At 46.1% G+C, this 21,435-nt stretch overlaps 1 protein-coding gene across 1 annotated transcript; it reads right to left on the bottom strand.

Annotated features, from left to right (window-relative positions):
• Position 1: 1 nt before the first annotated feature.
• RAD54L (RAD54 like) lies at positions 2-20,608 on the bottom strand. Its single transcript, XM_069863037.1, has 18 exons — positions 20,570-20,608; positions 20,395-20,487; positions 17,597-17,716; positions 16,784-16,844; positions 14,888-15,023; positions 14,033-14,102; positions 11,365-11,653; positions 10,920-11,044; positions 9,476-9,626; positions 7,534-7,660; positions 5,332-5,406; positions 4,754-4,884; positions 4,536-4,646; positions 4,262-4,385; positions 3,854-3,932; positions 3,567-3,746; positions 2,023-2,186; positions 2-902 (listed from the first exon to the last, which is right to left on the bottom strand). Exons 1-18 carry the CDS (start codon positions 20,570-20,572, stop codon positions 701-703), a joined length of 2,241 nt encoding a protein of 746 aa, XP_069719138.1. The 5' UTR covers positions 20,573-20,608; the 3' UTR covers positions 2-700.
• Between the last annotated feature and the right edge of the window lie 827 nt (positions 20,609-21,435).

The following is a 21,435-nucleotide window of genomic DNA, read 5'->3' as shown; positions in this document are numbered from 1 at the left end:
GTTATGTACCAAAGTGTGAATTTTATTACTGGCTTGTAATACAATCTAATTAAAACAGTGCCAGATCAGGGGATCCTGCCCGTAACAAAGCAAATAGCTTTAGAAACTGAATTACCTTAATAGAGCCTGATTTTCTACTGCCTGTATGATCTTTCAGGCCAGATGTTCAACATACAAGGTGATTTTTATTTTTCCCTTGTACAAATCCTCTTGTTCCTGAGTAATCAGCAAGGTTCACATTTCACAACAGAAATGGATCCTGCAACTTTCTGATCAGCAGCCGCAAGCCACAGCTGTCAAGGAAGAAAACCATGACTACGCACATCAGGTGCTATGAAACTGCAGGCTTAACAAACCTGCAGAGAAAAACTTGGCTGAGCAGAAGGCACAGACACCAAAAGCATGAGAACCAGTGCTGAATGTGATGAAGTATACAAGGTCCAGTTCTTCCCAGTTCCCAAAAGGCTGTTTTTTTCAGTCACACAATACAACAGCAGAGAAAAAGCGATGGGTTCCTTACTGTTGCAAGGCCAATGCTAAATCCCTTCCAGCCTCTCAGAACCACGTTATTCTGCTATTCAACAGCCACACACCACTCCAGAACGTACTGCTACCCACTGCCCCTTTCCCTGAAAGGAACTAAAGTGGGGTGGACTGCCACAGCAGCCTGCCCCTTGCCCCCACAGGGGACAGTAACCTGTTAGGGAATCCCTCGCTGCTCCTCATGGGAGTGATGATGAAAGGTGAAGGTGACAGCAGCTTCCCACGCAGCCTTTAGCACCGAGTCCTGCAACCCCCGCTTATCGGCACAGTGGTTCCACTGGGAGAGGTCAGAGGTGCAGTCAGATCCTTCAGGAGGGGGCCGCACCTGGTGGCCATTCACACAGCGACGACACTTGATCCTGGAACAGAGTCCGTGCAAGATCAGTGCAAGGTTCCTCTACTTTACTGCATGGGTTGTTTCAAAAAGGCAACCCGGTAACATTTGAATTAACTCCCCATCACCTGCAACATTAGCAAATGGATTTTCAGACAGTATTAATCACTACCACGTTTCATTTAACGTGTGACAGATAAGGACTATGACTCTCACATTTTGGAAACACCAAAGCATTCTCTCTCCATGTTTAGCCACGTGGGAATGGTCCAGCAAAACCCCGAGGGAAGTTCAGGTACAGTTTTCCCTGAAATGTGAGGGATGTTGCTTAGAGCAGATCTCAAGTGAACACCCCCACTGCTAACACATTCTTAGCACTGTGTCAGGCTTCCTGAGTTCAAGAGAGCACACCATGCTCCAAACACATCCTTGATCCCACCACAACCACAGGGTTGTGCTCAGGCTGTTCTACAGACACTCTACTGAGCTGCCACATGAGGAGACAAAGAGCAGCAGCCGCCCTGTCGAAGCTTGTTGCCATGCAGACAAGATACCTACACAGAACAAAGCTTTGAGTCAGCTTAAAACTAATCTTCCTCACTTCTTGCCTGAACTTGGAGTCTTAACTCTGACAGTGAAGCATTCCCTGTCCTCTTTCTGCTATCTACAATATCACAGGTGTCAGCAGTGAGGGAGAAGAGCAGACAATGGAAAAGAAAGTCTTTTAGTCCCCAGAATAGCACTTGGGTTGGCCTTACGAATTCTTAGCTGATATAGTAGCCCTGGCAGTGGAAGCAGCTCAGCATTTGGCGATCAGAAAGCACTAGGAAGGGAGCAGCAAGGAAGAACCAACTTGAGCTCCACTGATTTGAACATCTCAAATAGATTTCTCTTTTCTCATTAGCTGCAGTATTTCACAGCCTCCAGACACAGGTAACGACAAGGCAGTTTGCCAGCATAGCTTTTCTAGGATAAAAGAGAGGGAGGACAGCAAGGAAATACTCATCTCCAGGTCATTAGCAGCTTCAGAAGCAGAGACAATTGAGGTCTATAAGCTTTCTCCTGCTGCCTGATGAACCCTTGAATCAGTAGGCCAAGCTGGTTTTTTTTGCTGACTCCATCCATTAGTCATTCATTCTACTCACTTGTCATGGGTGTCACTGGTGGTGGTCTCATTTAATGTGAAGAGCTCCTTCAGCTCCCCAAGTGAGAAGTGCCTTTCTACATCCTGCTCTTCATCCACTACACAGCTGCTGAGGGCCTTCTTGTGGGTCTGGCGTTGGAATATCTTCTCCTCTATGGTCCCCGTCTACAGGATGGAGTCAAGAGATGAAGCACAGCTGTGACACTGGTGTTACAGGAGCACCACACAACAGGGAAGTGTCCCAGATGGAACATCAGTGAGCTCTCAGGACCACCTAGTGCCTTGCCAGACTGCTACAGATGACAAGCAAATTTTACTACCTGCACTTCAACCAGTCCTATTTGGTTGCTGATCTAACCCAACTTTGCTTCTCTAGTCTTTCACCATGGCTATGAGAGTGGATCCGAGGGAGGAAGGTGAGGAAGAGGTGGAGCTGCCACTTGTGGCTGGAGCGCACACACTGTGCTGGGTTGTGCTGACAGGAAAGAAGGGAAAGGAGCTGAGCAGCAATAGCCACTCCCTGTCAAAAAAACCCAAACACAACCTCCTCTCCAAAAAAGCAGCAAGGACTAGGGCGACACGAGCATCAGTGGTATTTGCTGGTCCACCCACACACAGATCGATCACACTCAGTGCCTGGAGGCACCAGACTACTTCTAGAACACATGTGCAGAAAGCCCAGTCCGCTCCAATCTTATGGCAAAAAGCTAAGAGCAAAATGTCCAGATTACATTTGTTTGCAAAACAAAAGAAGGGGGTGATGAGTCCTGGTTTGCAGACTAGTTCACTACTTCTTAATCAAAGAACCACTCTGCTTCCAGGTGCAGCCAGGTCAGAGAAAATGAGGAATAACATAAGGAAGAGATGGGCAAACATCTGTTTTGTCAAAGCAAAATATTAATTGATCAAGGAACACAAGCTTACTGAAAACAAAAACCCAAACCAAAAAAACCCCCAGTCTGAACTAATAAGAGGTTTAAGAGGTGAAGGAGAACAAGGGCAGAGAGGGGACATTTCTGAGCAGTAATCACTACTGACACTGCTGGACAAAGCGTTACAGTAGCCTGAAAAGACTAAACTTCATACTTTTCCTTACAGAAAAAGGAAATTCTAAAGCTATTCTAAATTCTAGACACTGCTATAATTCTGGGAATACAGTTGCTGTTAATTAAGTACACGTACACCCAACCAAAACAGACTGCAGCCAGACTGAAAACCTGCAACTCCGGCATCAGACACCCCACAAAATTAAAGAAGTCAGATGCCTAAATGACTTCAAAGGAGCATCTTATCTGGAAAGCCTCAGTCGTTCCTACTTCTCAGAAGCCAGTCACCATTAGAAACCAAGGCTTGCAGTAACGATTAGCTTGAACTTTCTTGGTTTTCCATGGCAACACACCTAAGGGCAGTAAGCAATTAAGTTCCAATCAATTCTGGTCACCAACACAAAAGGGTTTCTCCCCTTCTGGTCACAATCACAGCAGCTGCAGTCTGGGCTGGCACCAAGAACTCCATGCTGAGGAGAGCAAGAGGAGTAAGACTCACAGAAAGCAGTCGATAGATGTAGCATGTCTTTTTCTGGCCATCCCGCCACACACGAGCCATGGCCTGCTCATCGTTAGCTGGATTCCAGTCTGGATCGAACATAACCAGTCTGTTAGCCCCAATCAAATTCAGACCACAGCCACCTGCTTTGCTGCTTAACATGAAGATAAACTCAGGGCTCTGTGGAAAAAGGCAGGCTTGGATTAAACTATGGAGGCAGCTGTACTTTCACTCACAGCATTCAGAACTGGCAGGAGAGATGCTCAGATCTGGCGGGTTCTACTTACCGAGGGGCTGTTGAATCGCTCCACAATCTTCGCTCTCTTTTTAATGGACATGGTGCCATCCAGCCGGACATATAAATAGCTAGAATATACAGGATATGCTACAGTCAGACTGCTGTGACCTTTACAGCATCCCACTCAAAAGATAAAAAAAATAAAAAATAATCTTTCAAACAGCCTTGTAACAAGATCCTGGGCTTTAGGAGCTTTTGCGGAGGCCTAGTGCTTTTCTGCTGAGTGACGCCAGTAGCCAAAGCACAAGCCACATTAGTTCAACTTCAAGAACATCTGAGACAAAAGACAGATCATAAGTTCCTACTGTTAGAAACTTTAAAAATAGCCACTTTTTTTTGCAGTGTAGGCTGCAAATACAGTCTTGCAGGATTAAACAAAGGAAGCACAAAGACAAACCTTCTGTTCCGGCAGAGTTTTTCAAATAGGTCCAGTGTCTGAGTGTAGTTAGACACTAAAACCACCTTGTCATTACTGGTGCTTTTTGTAACAGCAAGGATGTAGTCCAAAACCAGCATTTTTCCTGGATAAAAAGGAAAGAAAGAAGAAAGCTAGAGCAGAAGTTCCCAGGTTCCATAACTCAGACGAACATTTGATAAGACGCTAAATACAGTCTCATGGTTGCCTGTATTAAGCAGCACTTACAGATTTGTACTGTTGGGTTACACAGTACCTGAAAGCTGGGGCTCCACAGATTTAGTGCTATAGCCAGCAGGAAACAAGTCCAGGGCTCCCATAAAACCTTCTTCCTCTTCCACACACTTATCATAGATAAGAGCAGGGTCTGGAGAACAAAGAGAGCTCAGAGACTGTGGAGTGCATGAGGGAGACCCCCAAAAAATCCACCAACGGTACAAAAACTAAACCCACTGAGTGAGTGGAACAACTTACGGTTGCAGAGCTTCTTCAAAGAAGTGATGGAAGAGAGAGATGACACACTGATTTTGCCCTCCTTCAGCTCTTCCACCGGCTTGGCTTGCTTCAGGAAGTTCTTGTACAGCTCAGCTTGCAGAGGTGTCAGTCTGAAACAGAATAAGACTTTTGTAGACTCAGACTGTCCCCAAACCAACCCCATCCTTTCTCCTCCATCCACATAATGGGTTCCTTTTAGCCCAATTTTTTAGCTACAGCATGGACAGCCTAGCACTGCCTCCAAGGCTGATGGAAGAGCATCAGTGCCTCAGCCCAAAGCTGGAAGAGAAGCTTGCAGATACTCTGCACAGCCCAGGGCTCTGATGTACACAGCTGCTCTGAGCACACCAGCTGGCTGGCATAACCACTAGTTGTGCATTGTCCATCCCTGCTTCATGAGGAAAAGCAACATATTGCTTACGGCTACAATTTCATTCCTAGAAAGAAATAGTCCCTGCGTGCATTGAGGGGCTTTTTGCAATTCCTTGGTCATTCCTGGTGCTCCACCCACTGCTCCTCCCATCCCCCACGCAGACAGAGCACATGCTTGCGGGTACCTGCAGCAGATCACCTGCTCGATCTTCACCGGCAGGTATTTGGACAGGATGTCTGAAGTTCTGCGAATTAAACACCTGCAGGGAAGGAAGGAAAGATCAGATGCTTGGATGACATCAAAACCCTGTTTTACCCTATTATTTCTCACAAGCTCAACACAAAGTCCCTTTGATATCCTACCTCCAAAAGCCTGTGACAGTGCCACACATGGCAAAGGTCATACAGCCACCATCCACACTAAGCCAATGCAAGAGGTTCCATCAGCCCGTGCTTCTGAACCAAGGATAACCCGCTGTCTTTGTGAGGCTTACCAATTTCATTCATGAGATTTGGAGGGACCATGCATGATTTCACCTAAATGCGCCCAGTCCCTTACAAGAGAAACTCAGCTCTTTCTCAGATTATCAACAGCATTTTCAACTTGAGCTACAACCAGTAGCACGGACAGCAAGGAAGGACAGGATTTAACCGTCACAGACTAGGGACATAACTCAAAGTACAAACAGTTCCTCATGCAGTAACTTAGAAGCCATCCTCAGCCAAGATGGTTTAACTGTCCAGCCCAAAATTTCAGCAAAGGGCATATCCTTTGGGGCTCTAGAAATGCCTCATGGGGCAGTTCTACCACACTTTAGAAGACGGGATGGACTAGAAAAAATACTGAATTGAAAAACCAGAATAAGAAAGATGTGCAGAAACCCAATTCTGCCAGTAAACATTGAAAATGTGCTGTTCCAAAACCTACAGAGGAAAGATAGCAGGGATATAGAACAGCCCCGAAATCTGTCAAAGGCTGTTAAAGAAATGAATAATCTGGTCTCCAAACTCATAAGCAGAAGGTTGAAAAGTAACAGGCTTAAACTGCAATAAGAAAGACTTATGTTACACATTAAGAGCATTTCCTATCTGTAAAGACAGTGATGCCTCGGAAAAGGTGTCCTGGGGAATTTTTAAAGTTTTCAGTGCTGCGTGGGGGTTAAGTAAGGGGCACTTTCTGTCTAATACATTTTACCTTGGGACAGCAAAACGGATCAGACAACTTCTCCAGGCCCCTTCCAGCCTTACACCTATGATTCCACATATCTATGCATCAATGTCTCATTTGTAATTCCTGCCAAATTCGGCCCATTCATCTGTTACTACCTGTGGGCTTCATCTTCCCTGTTTGTGTATCATGACTGTTGCACAAAACTGGAAGGACACAGACCTGGACACAGCCAGGCACAAGCATTCCCAAACACACTTCTACACTCATTTTCCACCAACTATAGAAAGAAATAAATGCACCTAAAGAAGGAATAAGCTCTTGTCCTCCCAAACGTTCCTTTCTCTTAGGCATCTGAAAGCTGGCCCAAGTCAAGGTCAGGGCTGTCTCTATAGCAAGGCTCTACTCGGTGTGAAATTCAATTTACCATGACCGTAGACTGCAGGATTGTATTTGTGATGGTTGCAAACGTTCAGATTAAAAAAAAAGAAAAAGAAATAAAGAAGTAATGCTGAGAATTTGAAAGGTTCTCTAGTAAGAATTCTTACAGAGACAAGAGATTGCCAGCAGATGTGGATAAACTGGTTATATTCACGAACAGAAAAACACCCATGAACAGAAAAATAGAAATATAGAAAAATAGAAAAAACAGGCTTAAACAAAATCAATGAAAGAGAAATAAGACAGCACAGAGGCGCTACTTGGGGATCAAAAGTCACATCTCTGACACTAGCAGTCTAATCCCATTAGCTCTACAGAGCCAACAAAGCCATGAAGGTGTGAACTGGACCCTCATGACGTGGGCAACCAACAGACCTGAGGGACACTCCTTGTACTCTTTCTGTCTGCCATTCAACATCTAAGCTAGACAGATCTCAAGTCTGACCGAGTCTACACTGTAGTTAACACAAAAGAATGCTGCATGACTATTTGGATCCCAGCAGAAAACAGAAACATAAGAGCCAGATCACGGTTCAGTACCCGAGTACATTTGCTTGGGATGACTGCAGCTAACTGTGCCATTTCAATGTGCTATTTTTCAGATTGAAGCTACATGCTACGTAGGTTTCTTAGCCAATAAATACTTGCACAATCACTTGCTGAATAGACATAACTGGCAAGAGATTTCATTACAGCTACAACTGTAATCTGGAAAGATACCAGTGAACACCAAAGGTTTATGCAAAAGCTCTGCAAAGAGAAGAGGGATGAAGTTCACCTGTTAACAATGCTGATCAGTTCTTTAAGCCTCTCTTCTCCTTTGTGTCGCTCAGCTTCACTTGCATCCGCATCTCTGCCTTTCAAGATGGGAATTTCAAAATGCCTTTTAAATTCCTGTGCAGTCCCTGTAAAAAACAGAAGTGAAAAGGTGACAATTACTACCAAAACCCCTTCGATCAGTATCCTGCAGCCCCAGTTATCGTACACAAGCATGAGGCTCTGCAGATAAAATGAACTCTCACCCCATTGGTAGGATTTGTTTTCCTTTCTAGCCAGGAAAGATTCAAACAAGGCAGGCAAATCTGGACAACAGAAAATCATTCTGGACTCCCAGTAACAACTCATTGCCAAAGGTCATACAATTTTACTTAAACCCAAGTTCAGTCAAGTACGTACTGGTTTTGCTCACATTCCTGCTATACTTTCAGTCCCAGATTTTGTCCTTGCAAACAACAGCACAGGCATTCTGCGTGCCTGTTACAAAATTATCTGTAATCAGTTGCTTATTACTGGTCACAGGCTCAAAGTGGGAAAAATGACTACTGCATGCATGCAGCTTTGCTGGCAGTACAGTATCAACCTCATCTTGGAAAGAACAAACTGCAAGTAGGGCAGACTAGTCTTGACCAAAATGCAGATCAGGCGGGGCAATAACTACTCAAAATTGAAGCACATGGAAAAAGCAGACACAGAACATCTACAACCCCATCCCATCCTTTCCTTGAGAAATCCCGAAGGCAAAACAGCTGCTGCCTGTAAGATGAAGATTCTGAAGAATGGTGTTTAACAAGAGTTGCACATGCACTAGAATTAATGAGAAACCCCTCGGACTGGACACCAAACAATCAGACTAATGTGGATGAAGAGTTACAGCAACTAGAAAGTGATTTACATATGGGTTTATTTCATTCCTTGACAGAAACAAAAATGACCTCTTGAAAAAGACAAGCTGTTCCACTCTGGAAAGCAGTGCACCCACTCCTAACCCAGTGATGCAGGAGAAGATGCAAAGACTACTTTGCTTTTAAAATGAAAACAGAGCTCTCAGACACAGAGCTCTGGAGTCACAGACAGATATTGAGTCTGCTCCCAGCAACTGTAGAAGGTGTTTGATCCCAAAAGCTCAACACTAATTAGAATCTCTCCTCCAGACTCTTCCTCTTTCTATCTCAGATGAAGTTAACCCCATATTCACAGGCCTCCCTCGCTTTAAAGGAAGAGCAGCAGTCTTAACTCCAAATGCCAGACACCACCCTCAGCTTTTTCCTTGATAATATGAAAGTGTGATGGCAGACTGCCAGAAATTCAGGTTTTGTTGCCTATCTCTGCCACAAGGTACAGCATTACATCTTGCACCAGCCACTTCAACCTCCTGTGCCAGATGGATACAAGAGAGCAGGGGAATGCTGTCTCCTAGGCCGCCTCTGTACTCAACTCAGAGAGCATGTCATTTCAAACCCTCCTCTCCACAAAGACTCTCCTGCAAACACATCATTTCTGGCCTAGATTTCTGAATTTGCTATAACCTGGGAGTGTTGTGGGAAGTATTATTATGAGCTGGTTCCTCCTGCCAAGCAACTCCTGCAGTATCTCCAAGGTCTTACTGTCAGAGAAGCTCCTAGCCTAAGTGGACGTTTTGGCTGACCAGTACAGCTACATGGGATGAGCCACACAGTACTCAACATCATATATTCGTATTACTCTAATTACTAATTTCTCTTCCAAAACACTTGTTGGACTGGTGTACTCCAAATTACAATCTTCTGGAACAGAGCACTCCGATTTAGACTTTCTGGATACAAGCTAAAGGAAAAGTACATCTCCAACCTGTACACGACCTTTCCTCTTGTCTTGGTTGCCGATTTCACTGGCAGCGGGAGCGAGGGGAGGCCTTGCCAGCAACTTCCCCTCCTCATGTCTGTCACACACTCACGTCTTACCTAGGATGCCTGAATTGACAAAGTGCACCAGGCTGAAATATTCAAGCAGGTCGTTCTGAATGGGGGTGCCTGAGATAAGGACTCGTCGAGGTGTATTTAAGTTGTTGAGAGCCTGGTATGTTTGGTTTTCAGAGTTCTTCAGTCTATGGCCCTTTGAATAAAGACAAAAAAAAAAAGTTGGGGGAGATGAAGCTGATAAATCCAGTAGTTCTGATGGAAAGCAGCTTGGAAATCCTGCACCTCTTATAGGGGTCATCTGAATACAGGCTCTATTTCTCATGCTTGGGAAAAGCAATTTTATTAGCATCTGAGTGCTATGCTCTAGGACAAAGCATGAGTGATGTGATGCTTTTTACAAGTGCCAGATTACTGCAGAGCTGAGTATTTATTTGGAACATATGGAAGACAAAAGGCCAAGGACCTGCTTTCTCAGTACCCCTAGCTGCTGGTCCCATCCCAGGGGCACTGAGAGGTGCTGGAGTTAAACTTGTGAGGATGTTCCCTCTTCTTAAGCTCCTCTCAGCACTGTTCTTGCAAATACAATCCCAAACCACTGGGGGGCATCACTATTTAACAAATTCTTTCTTACTGGCAGTGGACAACACCTCGAGAGCGGCTGAGGCCCCCAGCTTGATCATTTCAAGGAGGCAGAGGGCATTTGTTCTGTTTTGTCCTTCAGAGCATCCCTGGGCTCACTACATATAACTATAAATAGCAAACAATAATAATAAAAAAAAAGCAACTCCATTTCAGTCATGTGGAAGCAGAGCTTGACAACTCAGGCTTGGCAAAGTTAGAACCAGCAGTCAGCAATCAGAAAAAGTCAAGCCAGGTCTTTCTCTTCTTGAACAAGAAATACTAGGTAACCCTTCACCCAGCTCCCCTATCTCTGCACAGGAGGCTACAGAGAGGGAAAGAGGGTCCTGCCATGGGAGTGCCCTTCAAACTCCCCCACATGCACAGCATAAGACAGCTAGATAAAGTGGATGACAGCAGCCAACACTACTCACAAGAGGATGAGGAACTGCAGAATCATTTAAGTTGGGAGAGACCTCAGGAGTCTCCAGTCCCCCCTCTGGTTCAAAGCAGAGCCAAGTTAAAAAATACCAGGGAGAACATGAGGCCAGGCCAAACAGAAAGCACTTTTCACTTTAGCAAAGGCAGATACAAACAACAGAAAAACAGAAGACCAGATCACTGAGCCAGGGCACTACCATTCCAACTGAGTAAGGCCTCTTTCAGAGTCAGAGGCAGACAGTGCACCTCCTTCTTGCTACCTCTTCCATGCTGAGAAGGTCCTAGGAGGTGCCCCCACCCTGGCAGGGACCTACAAAGTGGCCACCTTGTTTCCTTCTGCCCCCCTCCCTTTAAGTAAGCAAAGCCAGTTTTGCCCAGATCTCAAGAAAACATCAGGAACAGATTCTCTTTAAAGATCCCCCTGTACCTCATCACATATGACCAGCCCAACACTGCCCTTCTGTAACACTTCAGCATGGAGTCGGAAGGTTTCATAGGAGATGATCAGGATGGGTGAAGGCACTCGCAGGCCACGCTGGTTCATAAAGCCAACTGCAGATGGATAGGGAGAAGGAAAAAGAGGAAATAATGAGGAAAACTAATAGAAAAGGGTTCAAGCTCTGTAGTCATAACTTTTGCCTTAAAATCTAGGAAAACCTGTCTGTTTTGATTCATCTGTAGCATTCCTTCTACCCACATATACCCATGCTTCTCTCCCCACTCCTGCCCCATTCCCATCCCCCTCCCATCTCTGCCCACTCTCCAGAGTTCTACTGACAGCTCCGAGATATTCACATCAGACTGTAGACTTCTTCCCACACAAGAATTTGACCTAAGCCAGCCGACCACACCGTTTGCAAACATTTCTGTACCTAGTTTACGGTCAATCTCTTCTTTGGAGCCTCCGTCAATGGCCAGCGGCTGGATCCTTCCCCCCAGCCATTTCTCTACTTCATTGTACCAGTTTCTCACCAGGCTGGAGGGAGACACCACCATGGCTTTCTCGATTTCAGGCCTGCAGTCTGGACTTTGCCGGAGAAGCGTCCACATGAGTGTGATGCACTGCAGGGTTTTGCCCAGCCCCATTTCATCTGCCATGATACAGCCATGACTCCCCGGGATCCGCCGGCTTGTCACACAGTCCCAGAGGAATTTCACTCCCTGCCAAAAAATTGTTCTCTCAGAGCAGGATGGGGACAGCAGTAGAATGACAACTTCATTACAGCTTCATTACTGCAATACAGACTACAACAAACAGCAAATCTGTGTAGCACCACCCTGGGGAAACGCAGTGTTCTAATGAGACAGAGGGAAATTACCCGAGATGCAACTAAAGTGCAGTCAAATCTGGTTTAGAACAACAGTACTGATGCCAACACCTGCCTCATAACATGCAGGAAAACTTACTACATATTAATTGCACAATTATAACCATCTTCCTGACAGGAATTCCCAGAAATGTCTACCCTTGGCTGCATTAGATAAGCCCAGGCCATCACCTAACCTGCATCAATCAGTGCAAACAGGTTAACGTCACTCAATTAGGTACTTTTAAAAACACAGACTCATAGAGACAGCAGAAGTGTTTCTGCTGCCTGATTAACTCCTAGAACACCCTTAGCAGAACCTTGTCACTTCTGCATAGAATTGAAATGACTCACATGGGGACTCAAGGCCCAAAGCTGATTTAACTTCAGAGAAGACACAGGGCTGAGGTTATAGCCCACGTCACATGGTGGGAGAAGAGCTCAGCCCTGCATTAGGCCCTGACACATCACCAAAGCAGATAAAAGGGGAGGGAAAGAAAAGAGATAGACTCCAAAACATTCCTCTATCACGGGAAAACTGTGGTATTGTGCACAGAACCTACAACCTCCCTGCACCGTGCCAGCAGAGCAGGGAGTTAGGGACACAATCTGAACACACCTGGACAGATTCACTCACCAGGACAACGGATTCATTCTGCGCTCCACTATTTAGGACTGGAAGACGGAACACCTTTGCTTGCACTTTCAAGTCCTTTTCTTTCTTTCTTAGACAGGTTGAAGGAATTACAAAATACCTTACTGACTCAGAAGAGTGCATCTGGCTGGGGATCCAGCTGGGTAACCTCCCAGCAACCAGGCAAAAGACATGACAAAACAGAGTGATGCTGTCTGGGAGCATCTCCTGTATAAAGCACCACAGGAATCTTAGCAAGCAACAACTTATTAGTCAGACTAGAACAAAGACTGTTTTATCAGAGACATCTGGCTGTCAAAAGCAGACAGTGTGCCCAGGACACCAATATAACTACCATTACTTGATAAAAGCACCAGCAGGCAGCATCCTACCCAAAACCAGAGTACTTCCAGCTACATAACAAGAGATGAGCATCACACTGGGTCCCAGGTTCAGTACCAATTCTGATAAAAGAACAAGCCTGGAGCAGCCTACAGTGCTCTCAAAGCCACCTGAAGATCTCCCATGCAGGGACACATCCAGCTTGACCTGCTTAGCCTGCAAGATCAGCAATCACAGCTTCCATCTGTGCTGCCTCGAGGCTTAAATCATAACATACTGTATCTGTGATGAACTTCAAATTGTCCAGATACCCGCTTTAGATACGTGGAGATCAGCATCACTGCTTTGATACTGTGACGTTGCACATATTTATGACATAAAATGTTTTTCTCTCCTACACCTACAAAGGGTAGCCTCCAAATAAAATACAGTGAACTAGGAATCTACTCCACACTCTGTCGGGAACCACGGCACCACATAGAAGAGCTTCAGTGTTTCCTGCCTCAGAAACTGCAGATCCAAGTAATTCTGCTACCCAGCAAAACAGTCGTGGACAGCCTGCCCTGCCTAACTCAAGACTAGGCTGCAAGATAATTTACTGCAACTACATCCTATCACCACCCACACTGAGTTCCCCTCAGCAAAGCTGCATCTCCAGACTTCAGGATAAGCAAAGGCTGGACTGTGTGCCTCAACTCTGCAAGATCCCATCTACCTGCAGAATCTATCTTTTCCTACAGTATCATTGGTGACACAGAAGTCAGCCAGGGTGCTTTCCTACACTTGTGCAACCAGCATACAGGGCTCCCAGAAACTCCCCAGTTTCCACTCTCAGCTGACCCACAACCCCACAGAAAACAAATCTGCATACTAGTCAGCATCAACATTTAGGCTGGGAGTGCTCCAGCCCTGCTAGATCAGAGGCAAGAGAAGAGACAGCTCTTACCTACAAGAAAGCAGTAAATTTCAACATTTTTAAGGACAAAAAGGACTGTTGTAATACTCCCAGTATGTCCTCTTGCTTAACACGCGACAGAGAATATTTACAGCACTGAGGCCTCTAAGAGGACAGCTAGACCAAGTTTTTCACTTCACATTTGCAGCAGACTAGAGTCTGTGAACTGTCACACTTCGTTAGTATGCAAGGTTTATGTAAACCTCACAGTTGGTGGGTAACAATTCCAGCACAGCAACTGCAGTGTTTTGAAGTGCAATAAGCCCTCCAGCAGTACCCTCAGGTCCCAATGGAAAACTTACTTCTCTCTGATGGGGCCGTAAAACACGGCTAAGGACAGGATCCACCACAACATGCACGGGTGCTTTGTCCCTGCAGGAGGCAGTCAAGGAAGAAGACTGTGATTAATGAACTCTGTACAGCATCTGTTTAGGTTTTTGAAAATCTCATGGCTATACTGAGGACGCCCCAGTGGCATGAGGGAAGCAACTACCAACAAGAAAGTGAAATATGCATTAATTCAGTTTTGAGAATGAAGTCACAGGGGCCTTATCTACAATCTAAAACATCGGTGAAACCACGTATTTGGGCCATGGTTAAAACAAGGGTAGAATGTGGTTCAGAGACACGATTAAAGACTCATTATTATTTTCCTTGTTTCAATAACAATATTGTAAATGCGTTACTGGAGAGAGGAATCCTCTCCACTGTCCATGAAGATGCAGCTGACAGCCCTTCTAAGTTGTAACAACCGCACAGAAGGAACCTATCTAAGAATAAAAACCACTAAGTACCTAACATTTGACTGTCTGTCATCTCCCTTTGCTTGTCCTGGATGTTGATGTTTCCTGACTAACAACTAACCATAAGATTTTTCTAAGCAGCTTCTCCATGCGTGCATCCTCATCCCTTGCAACACGTTTAAATTTTTGATGAGTGGGAGATAATACAGCCTGTGGAAGAAAGCAAATGATTTGGCATGGGTACATTCCTTCTTTGATGGTTACCATATATGAACCAATTCAGAGGCAGAATGTTTGGAATCAATCTCTCCTTGATGTTCAGACCCCAGCTTAGACAAATTTGGGAAGCAAGCACACAAACCTACGCGTACAAGGAGGTCAGAGCTGAGGCATTTGTGCCAGGTGATGACTCACTTGTCTATTTTCAGCTGGTCGTGGGCACTCAACAGCGGGGGCTCGTACAGAACCAGAGCTCCTTCCTCAAAAGGGTCATGGAGAGGACTCCTCAGCCCTGCCCGTTTGATACCCAGCGCGCGCAAGCCCAGTGGCCCTGAAAGCAAACAAAGGCACAACTCAAAGAACAACTTCCTCCTGGAAGAATGCAGAGCCTTGCAGAAGAGTGTGATTACATTTAGGAACAGGGAATTAATTGGTTGCAGAAGTGGAGCTGCAGGCACAACTTGTGCAGAAAGTAACCCCACACAGGGTGGTTGTTTGGCAGCACTCTGCCAGCACACAGCAGAAGGCTCTGCAGCAGGAAAGAACAGAACGAAGGAGCCGAGGAAAAGCTGGACCGGTGGCATTGCCCATCACATTGGGTGCAGCAAAATGGGCGTGACTGCATGGAAGAGATGCCATATGTGCTGGCACACAGCAGTATAAACTGTCTTGTAAGGTGACAGATGGCTTAATCCCAGACCTGTGTGACACGAATAGGCACAACATCTCCCTCAGCTATCTGTGGGCATCAGGGCTACTCCTAATACCCAAAGGTGGTTGGTTGAGTTTTTTGAAGGCAAGCAAGATTCCAGAATGTAACACCTTAGTAGCTCAATAAATACATTTTCATGTTCATAGTATATACTGGGTCAAATCCTCTTTTTGGATCACCTAACCCAGACTTAGCCGGAGTTGTATCTTTTATACAAAGTCAAGAAGTGATCTTTAACAGTGATGAGGATTTACAGTACCAGAGTTAGCACCATACTGCCATTATCTACTCTATGGCATTATCTTCCCTCTGCTGACCAATAGCAGATGTTAGGCCTTGTAACCTATTTCTGTGAAGAGCAGAAGCCAAGGATGAGTCCCTCTTCCTAGTATTAGATTTTGATGTCACAGTTTTGGAATGGAGATGATAAACAGAGATAAAAAGAACATTCACAGAAATCCTTTTTCCCATCAAAACTCAGGCAAACATGCTGCCAGGATTGATACTGCTCGGGAAAGATTCAAGCAGGGTCAATTTGCCTGCTGCTTGCTAAAGCTCCTTGCAAAATGGGAGTGTATCACAAGCTGCAGCAACCGTGTGTGTACACCAAGACAAAAAGCACACGAAACAGTCTCATGTCCCAGTGAAAACAGGAAAATAACTGAAAGCAGCTTCCTGTTACAGTTGTTTCAGCTTCCTGACAAATCTGCTTTTCCACAAGTTAACTTTGTCAACTCTTTCAGGGCTTGCCATTTCACAGTCAGCGTCTGCCTACAGACATATTTTTTAAGTTTAACTCAAACTGGTTGATCTGCATTTGAATTTTTCAGCTCGAGGGTGAAGGGGAAGAAGGGGACAAGAACAAGCCTATTTGTGTCTGGGATCCTGTGTTTCTCTGATTTAAACCAGCTGAGGCTTTGAACATTGAAAGTGTCTTGATTTGAAGATCACCTTGAGACTTAACAACACCAAGCCAAGTAAAAAGCTGGCACATACTATCTTTTTCACCCACAGCCTTCTGTCTGTTAGTATCATTAGGGTATTATTTAGATGGTAAACCTCCACCGTGTGGAATTAATCTTGTTTTTGTATTTGCGATATGGTGTACTCTCTTTCTGGCACTACATCAAATACACAGCAGTAATACAAAATCCAATTCTGAAATGTAGGATTATCCAAACTAAACACTAGCAAGAAATGTGAAGACTTTGCTAATGTGCCAGTATTTTTTTCTTTTGGAATTAAGTCAGGATTTCTGGAACATATGCATCAGTGCAAGAAATAACAATAATCCCCACAGATATATTTGACAGGCCTGAGTGTCATCTGTTTTACCCGAGTCAGTCAACACAGACAATCCTTAAACTTTCTCATCTTACCTTTGTAATTTGGAATGGGGACTTTGAAGGGTTTGGACAAAATGCTGCGGATAAAAGCCTCCTAGGAATTCAGAAAGAAAACATGCTTAATAAGTCTGAAATCAGATGCTGGTCAAGAAGACAAGTCCAGGACATTTTTTGAGAACTCAATTTTGCCAAGAGCTGAGAGTCCTCCTACTCAACCTATTCAAGTTTCAACCCCAACTATTTTCAAAAATACCCAAAATGACAAAATTAACAACCAGCAGAATTCCCCCCACCAACTCTGCATTTCGAAACTATTTTCCTTTGGGTTTTCTAATGCCCGAAATTGACTTTTCATAACTCCCATCTTAAGTCCACTAGCATTATTCACTTCTTTAAATGCTATTACTTCCCTCTGCCTTAGTAATTCAGTCAAGCAATTCATTTCCTGTAAAGGATCTGGGTTACCACTGCAGAAACGTTCATGCTGGATCAGCGAGCACCCAACCAGTCTCCAGCAGTGGAAGCCCAGAGAGAACCAGGCAGACAGTAGCTGAGCGATCCGTATGAAAAGCTTCCCCTGGCACTCTCCTTCATGAAGACCCCACAGAACTCTCTTATTCAGGTTGCCTATCATAGAAAGTACCTCCACCACACCTGCAACCTTAAAAGGCCAGAGCTGGCAAAAGATCTCTTCTAAAGATTCTCGTGTGTAGCACTTCCATAACATCTCTGGTTAGATGGGACCATGGAAATTTAGGGAGATTTAGCCCTCCTGGGACTCCTCTGATGAATGAGCTCCATATGCCACCCACCTGCTATGGCGTTCTAGCAGTAACATCCACTTACATGTTGACTACTATCCACACAGTGAGGTCTATTGGTCAACGGAGCCAAGGGTTTCCGAAAAGGCGACTTGTAACATTCTCTACTCTCTGTCTCACTGACAGGCTTCTGTCTCTTGCGAGTCTGAAAAACAGAATCAAGATAGAAAAACTCAGGGACATCTGGTGAGACCAGAAGATAAATGTGCCACTGTCACACTCAGTAAGCACTTAACCACACTGACAACGTCCCAGCCAGTTGAGTATCTCTGAACCGACCCAATCATTACTGACCTGCACTGCCAAAGGACAGAGCCAACAACACCACCAAGGTCCCCAAGCCTTAATGTTTAACCTGTGTGAGGGCTAAAATACTCTCCTAATTGCAAAAACAGCTGCCACCTTCCAACCTGTAAAGGAGCAGGTTTGTCAGTAATGGGATTCATGCTGCTTCCACCACCCCCAAAAAAAGCAGAAGTGAAAAAAGGAAGGGTCAATAGGATGGAACAAGCTACATGAAAGTCCCCAGAGGCTCCCATGACACCTGTTGTTAAGCAGGTGAAAGGCCTTGCACTAAAACCTCAATTTCAGACATCTATCAAGGCGTGAAGATAAATAAGTCATTGATCTGTTCCCTGATTTAACACAGTCCTCTGCAGATTGAGGGATGGTTTTAACCACCTGCTGGCATAGAAAAAGAGGATTGACACAGAAAGCTCTAGGCAAAGCACTTTCATACAATCATAGAACCACTAGGCTCGAAAAGACCTTAGAGAGCATCAAGCCCAACTGTACCTGTCCACTACTAAATCATATTCCTAAGCACTAAACTTTGCCCATCTTTTAAATACCTCCAGGGATGGTGACTCAACCACCTCCCTGGGCAGCCATTCCAGTGCCTGAGAACCTTTTTGGTGAAGAAATTTGTCCAAATGTCCAATCTGAACCTCCCCTGGCACAATTTGAGGCCATTTCCTCTCATCCTATCACTTGACCTGTATGATGCAGAATTAGCACCATAGCATTCTGTTTTGTCTTAAACATCTACCCATTCCTAGTTGCCTGCCCTATTACAAAACACTCACTCTCCCAGGATAGCTTTTTCCACAACCACAAAGCAGCACCCATACTCCTCCGCAGAGAAGCCATGACTGCCTCCTCCCTGAAGTGTTCAGGGTTGGATGGGGATTTGTGCAACCTGATCCAGTGGGAGGTGTCCCTGCCCACAGCAGGAAGCTGGAACTGGATGGACTTTAAGGTCCCTGGGTCTCTTCCAACCTTGTTATTCTATGATTCTATGGTTATTCTATGATTCTATTCTATTTCACAAGCAGGCATACACATCTGCACCTTCTCCAGGTGCAGTGCCCCATCCACCAGTCACAGCCAGCCTGATGTCGTGCTTTCATGACAACATCGTGATAGTCATAATCATCACAAGAATTGCACATTGACTAGGATTGTGGTGACTCCATGACAGCAATAACCTATTGCTGTCTATCCTCTGAGACTACTGGGCTTTGCCCATCACAACCCGTGGGTGAGGCATTCAGCAGAGATGGCAATTTACTATTAATTTTGTGATCAAATTTGGACAACTATGGCAAACAGTGGGAGCTTGATGGTCTGTAGTCACATTCAAGCGGGGAAAAGGAACCCTCAAACAGCTGACCCCCCTCCTCAACTGCCGAGGGACATCAAATTCACACTCCTGTAGGTGTGGAATCCCACAAGGAACTTGACTAAGTGCAAGGAGCCCATCCAAACGATACAAGAAGTGGTTACTATTACAAAAAGTGGAATATTTTGATTTAAGCTAAAGTGAAGTCTCATCTAAGTAACTGTGTTTTTTGAAAACTGGACAGAATGTCCCTCTGATAGCATGATTTTTTTAAAACAGTGTTTTTCCAGACAGTGTTCATTCTTTGGAGATGATAACATCTCACGTTCAGTCTGATCTGTGCTGAACAGATGTGTCTTCTGTAATCACCTGAGTTTTCTTCCTATCTCAAATCCAAGGTCAGGCAGAGCCAGAGCCAGGTCCAAATTATTAAGAGTTCTGACTGTTGTGAAGATTATAGCAACATTAAAATCAGACCTCGGAAAGTAATAGAATATGCATAAGATTCCTCAGAAAATTTATCCATATGGTTGGAAGTAGGAAATAAATTTCATCCTCAGCTCTTGTCTCATAGAATTATAGAATCACCAGGTAGGAAAAGACCTCTTGGATCATCGAGTCCAACCATTCCTATCTGCCACTAAATCATGTCCCTGAGCACCTCGCCTACCCATCTTTTAAATACCTCCAGGGAAGGTGACTCCACCACCTCCCTGGGCAGCTGTTCCAGTGCCCAATGACCCTTTCTGTGAAAATTTTTTTCCTAATGGTCAGCCTAAATCTCCCCTGGCACAATTTGAGGCCATTCCCTCTCATCTTGTCCCCTGTCACTTGGGTGGAGAGGCCAGTACCTTCCTCTCTACAACCTCCTTTCAGATGGTTGTAGAGAGCAATAAGGTCTCCCTTCAGCCTCCTCTTTTCAAGGATAAACAACCCCAGCTCCTTCAGCCGCTCCCCTTAAGATGTGTCTCGCTAAACACATAGATGGAGATCACTCCTGGTGTAGCCCAGGCTAATAAAGGCCACTCGCTTGCTAAAACACCAAAACGAGGGTTCATTCGGTGCCAAGGGGCACCCAGGCGCCACCAGCGGTCCTCCTCGCCAAGCACCCGCCCGGACAGAGGGGAGCAGCGGCGAAGACTCGGGGCCGGGGCCTCCATCCCCGGGGCGGCCGCCCCCCCCCGCCCCGCGACCCCGCTCACCGCCGGGACGAGCCGCTCTTCCTCTTCCTCCTCCTCCTCTTCCTCATCGCTCGCCTTCCTCTTGGCCAGCTGGCTGGGGGCCAGGCTCCGCCTCTGCAAGAAGGACACATAGCTGAGGGGGCGAGGGGCCGAGGAGGCCGAGGGGCCGCGGAGCCGCCCGCCGCCCCGCACTCACCATCGCCTCACGGGGAGCCGCGCGCCGAGCGCGGGAAAGCGCCGGCCCGCCCCGAGGCCGCAGGCGCGGCCAAGCGAGCGCCGAGCAGCATCGACCCGCTCGGGAATCGGCTGGGGGGGGGGGGGAGACAGACAGACAAGCAGGCAGAGGGGGAGGGAGAGGGACAGACAGACATGCAGAGAGACACAGACAGGCAGGCAGATGGACAGACGGACGGAGAGAGAGACGAGCAGTGACAGGCAGAGACAGGCAGAAAGACACAGATAGGCAGGCGGATGGACAGACAGAGAGACAGGCAGGGAGGCAGGGAGCACAGACAGATGTACAGACAGACAGACAGGGAGACCCTCAGACGGGTATGCAGATGGACAGACAGAGAGACAGGCAGACACAGACAGAGAGACAGGGGTAGACAGGCGGATGGACAAACAGAGAGACAGGCAGGGAGACACAGGCGGATGGACAGACAGACAGGCAAGCAGATGGACAGACAGAGAGACAGGCAGGCAGGGAGACAGAGACAGGTAGGGAGACAGGCAGGCAGGCAAGTGGACAGACAGAGAGACAGACATGCAGGGAGACCCTCAGATGGGTATGCAGATGGACAGACAGAGGGACAGGCAGGCAGGGAGATAGAGAGACAGGCAGGGAGACAGGGAGACAGGCGGACACAGACAGAGAGACGGGGTAGACAGACAGACAGGCAGACAGGTGGATGGACAGACAGAGAGACAGGCAGGGAGATGCAGGTGGATGGACAGACAGACAGGCAGGCAAGCAGATGGACAGACAAAGAGACGGGCAGGCAGGGAGACAGAGACACTCAGGCAGGCAGGCAAGTGGACAGGCAGAGAGACAGGCGGGCA

The sequence above is a fragment of the Phaenicophaeus curvirostris genome, chromosome 8 (assembly GCF_032191515.1).
Source record: "Phaenicophaeus curvirostris isolate KB17595 chromosome 8, BPBGC_Pcur_1.0, whole genome shotgun sequence".
Lineage (NCBI taxonomy): Eukaryota > Metazoa > Chordata > Aves > Cuculiformes > Cuculidae > Phaenicophaeus > Phaenicophaeus curvirostris.
This window is presented reverse-complemented; position numbering and strand designations above follow the sequence as displayed.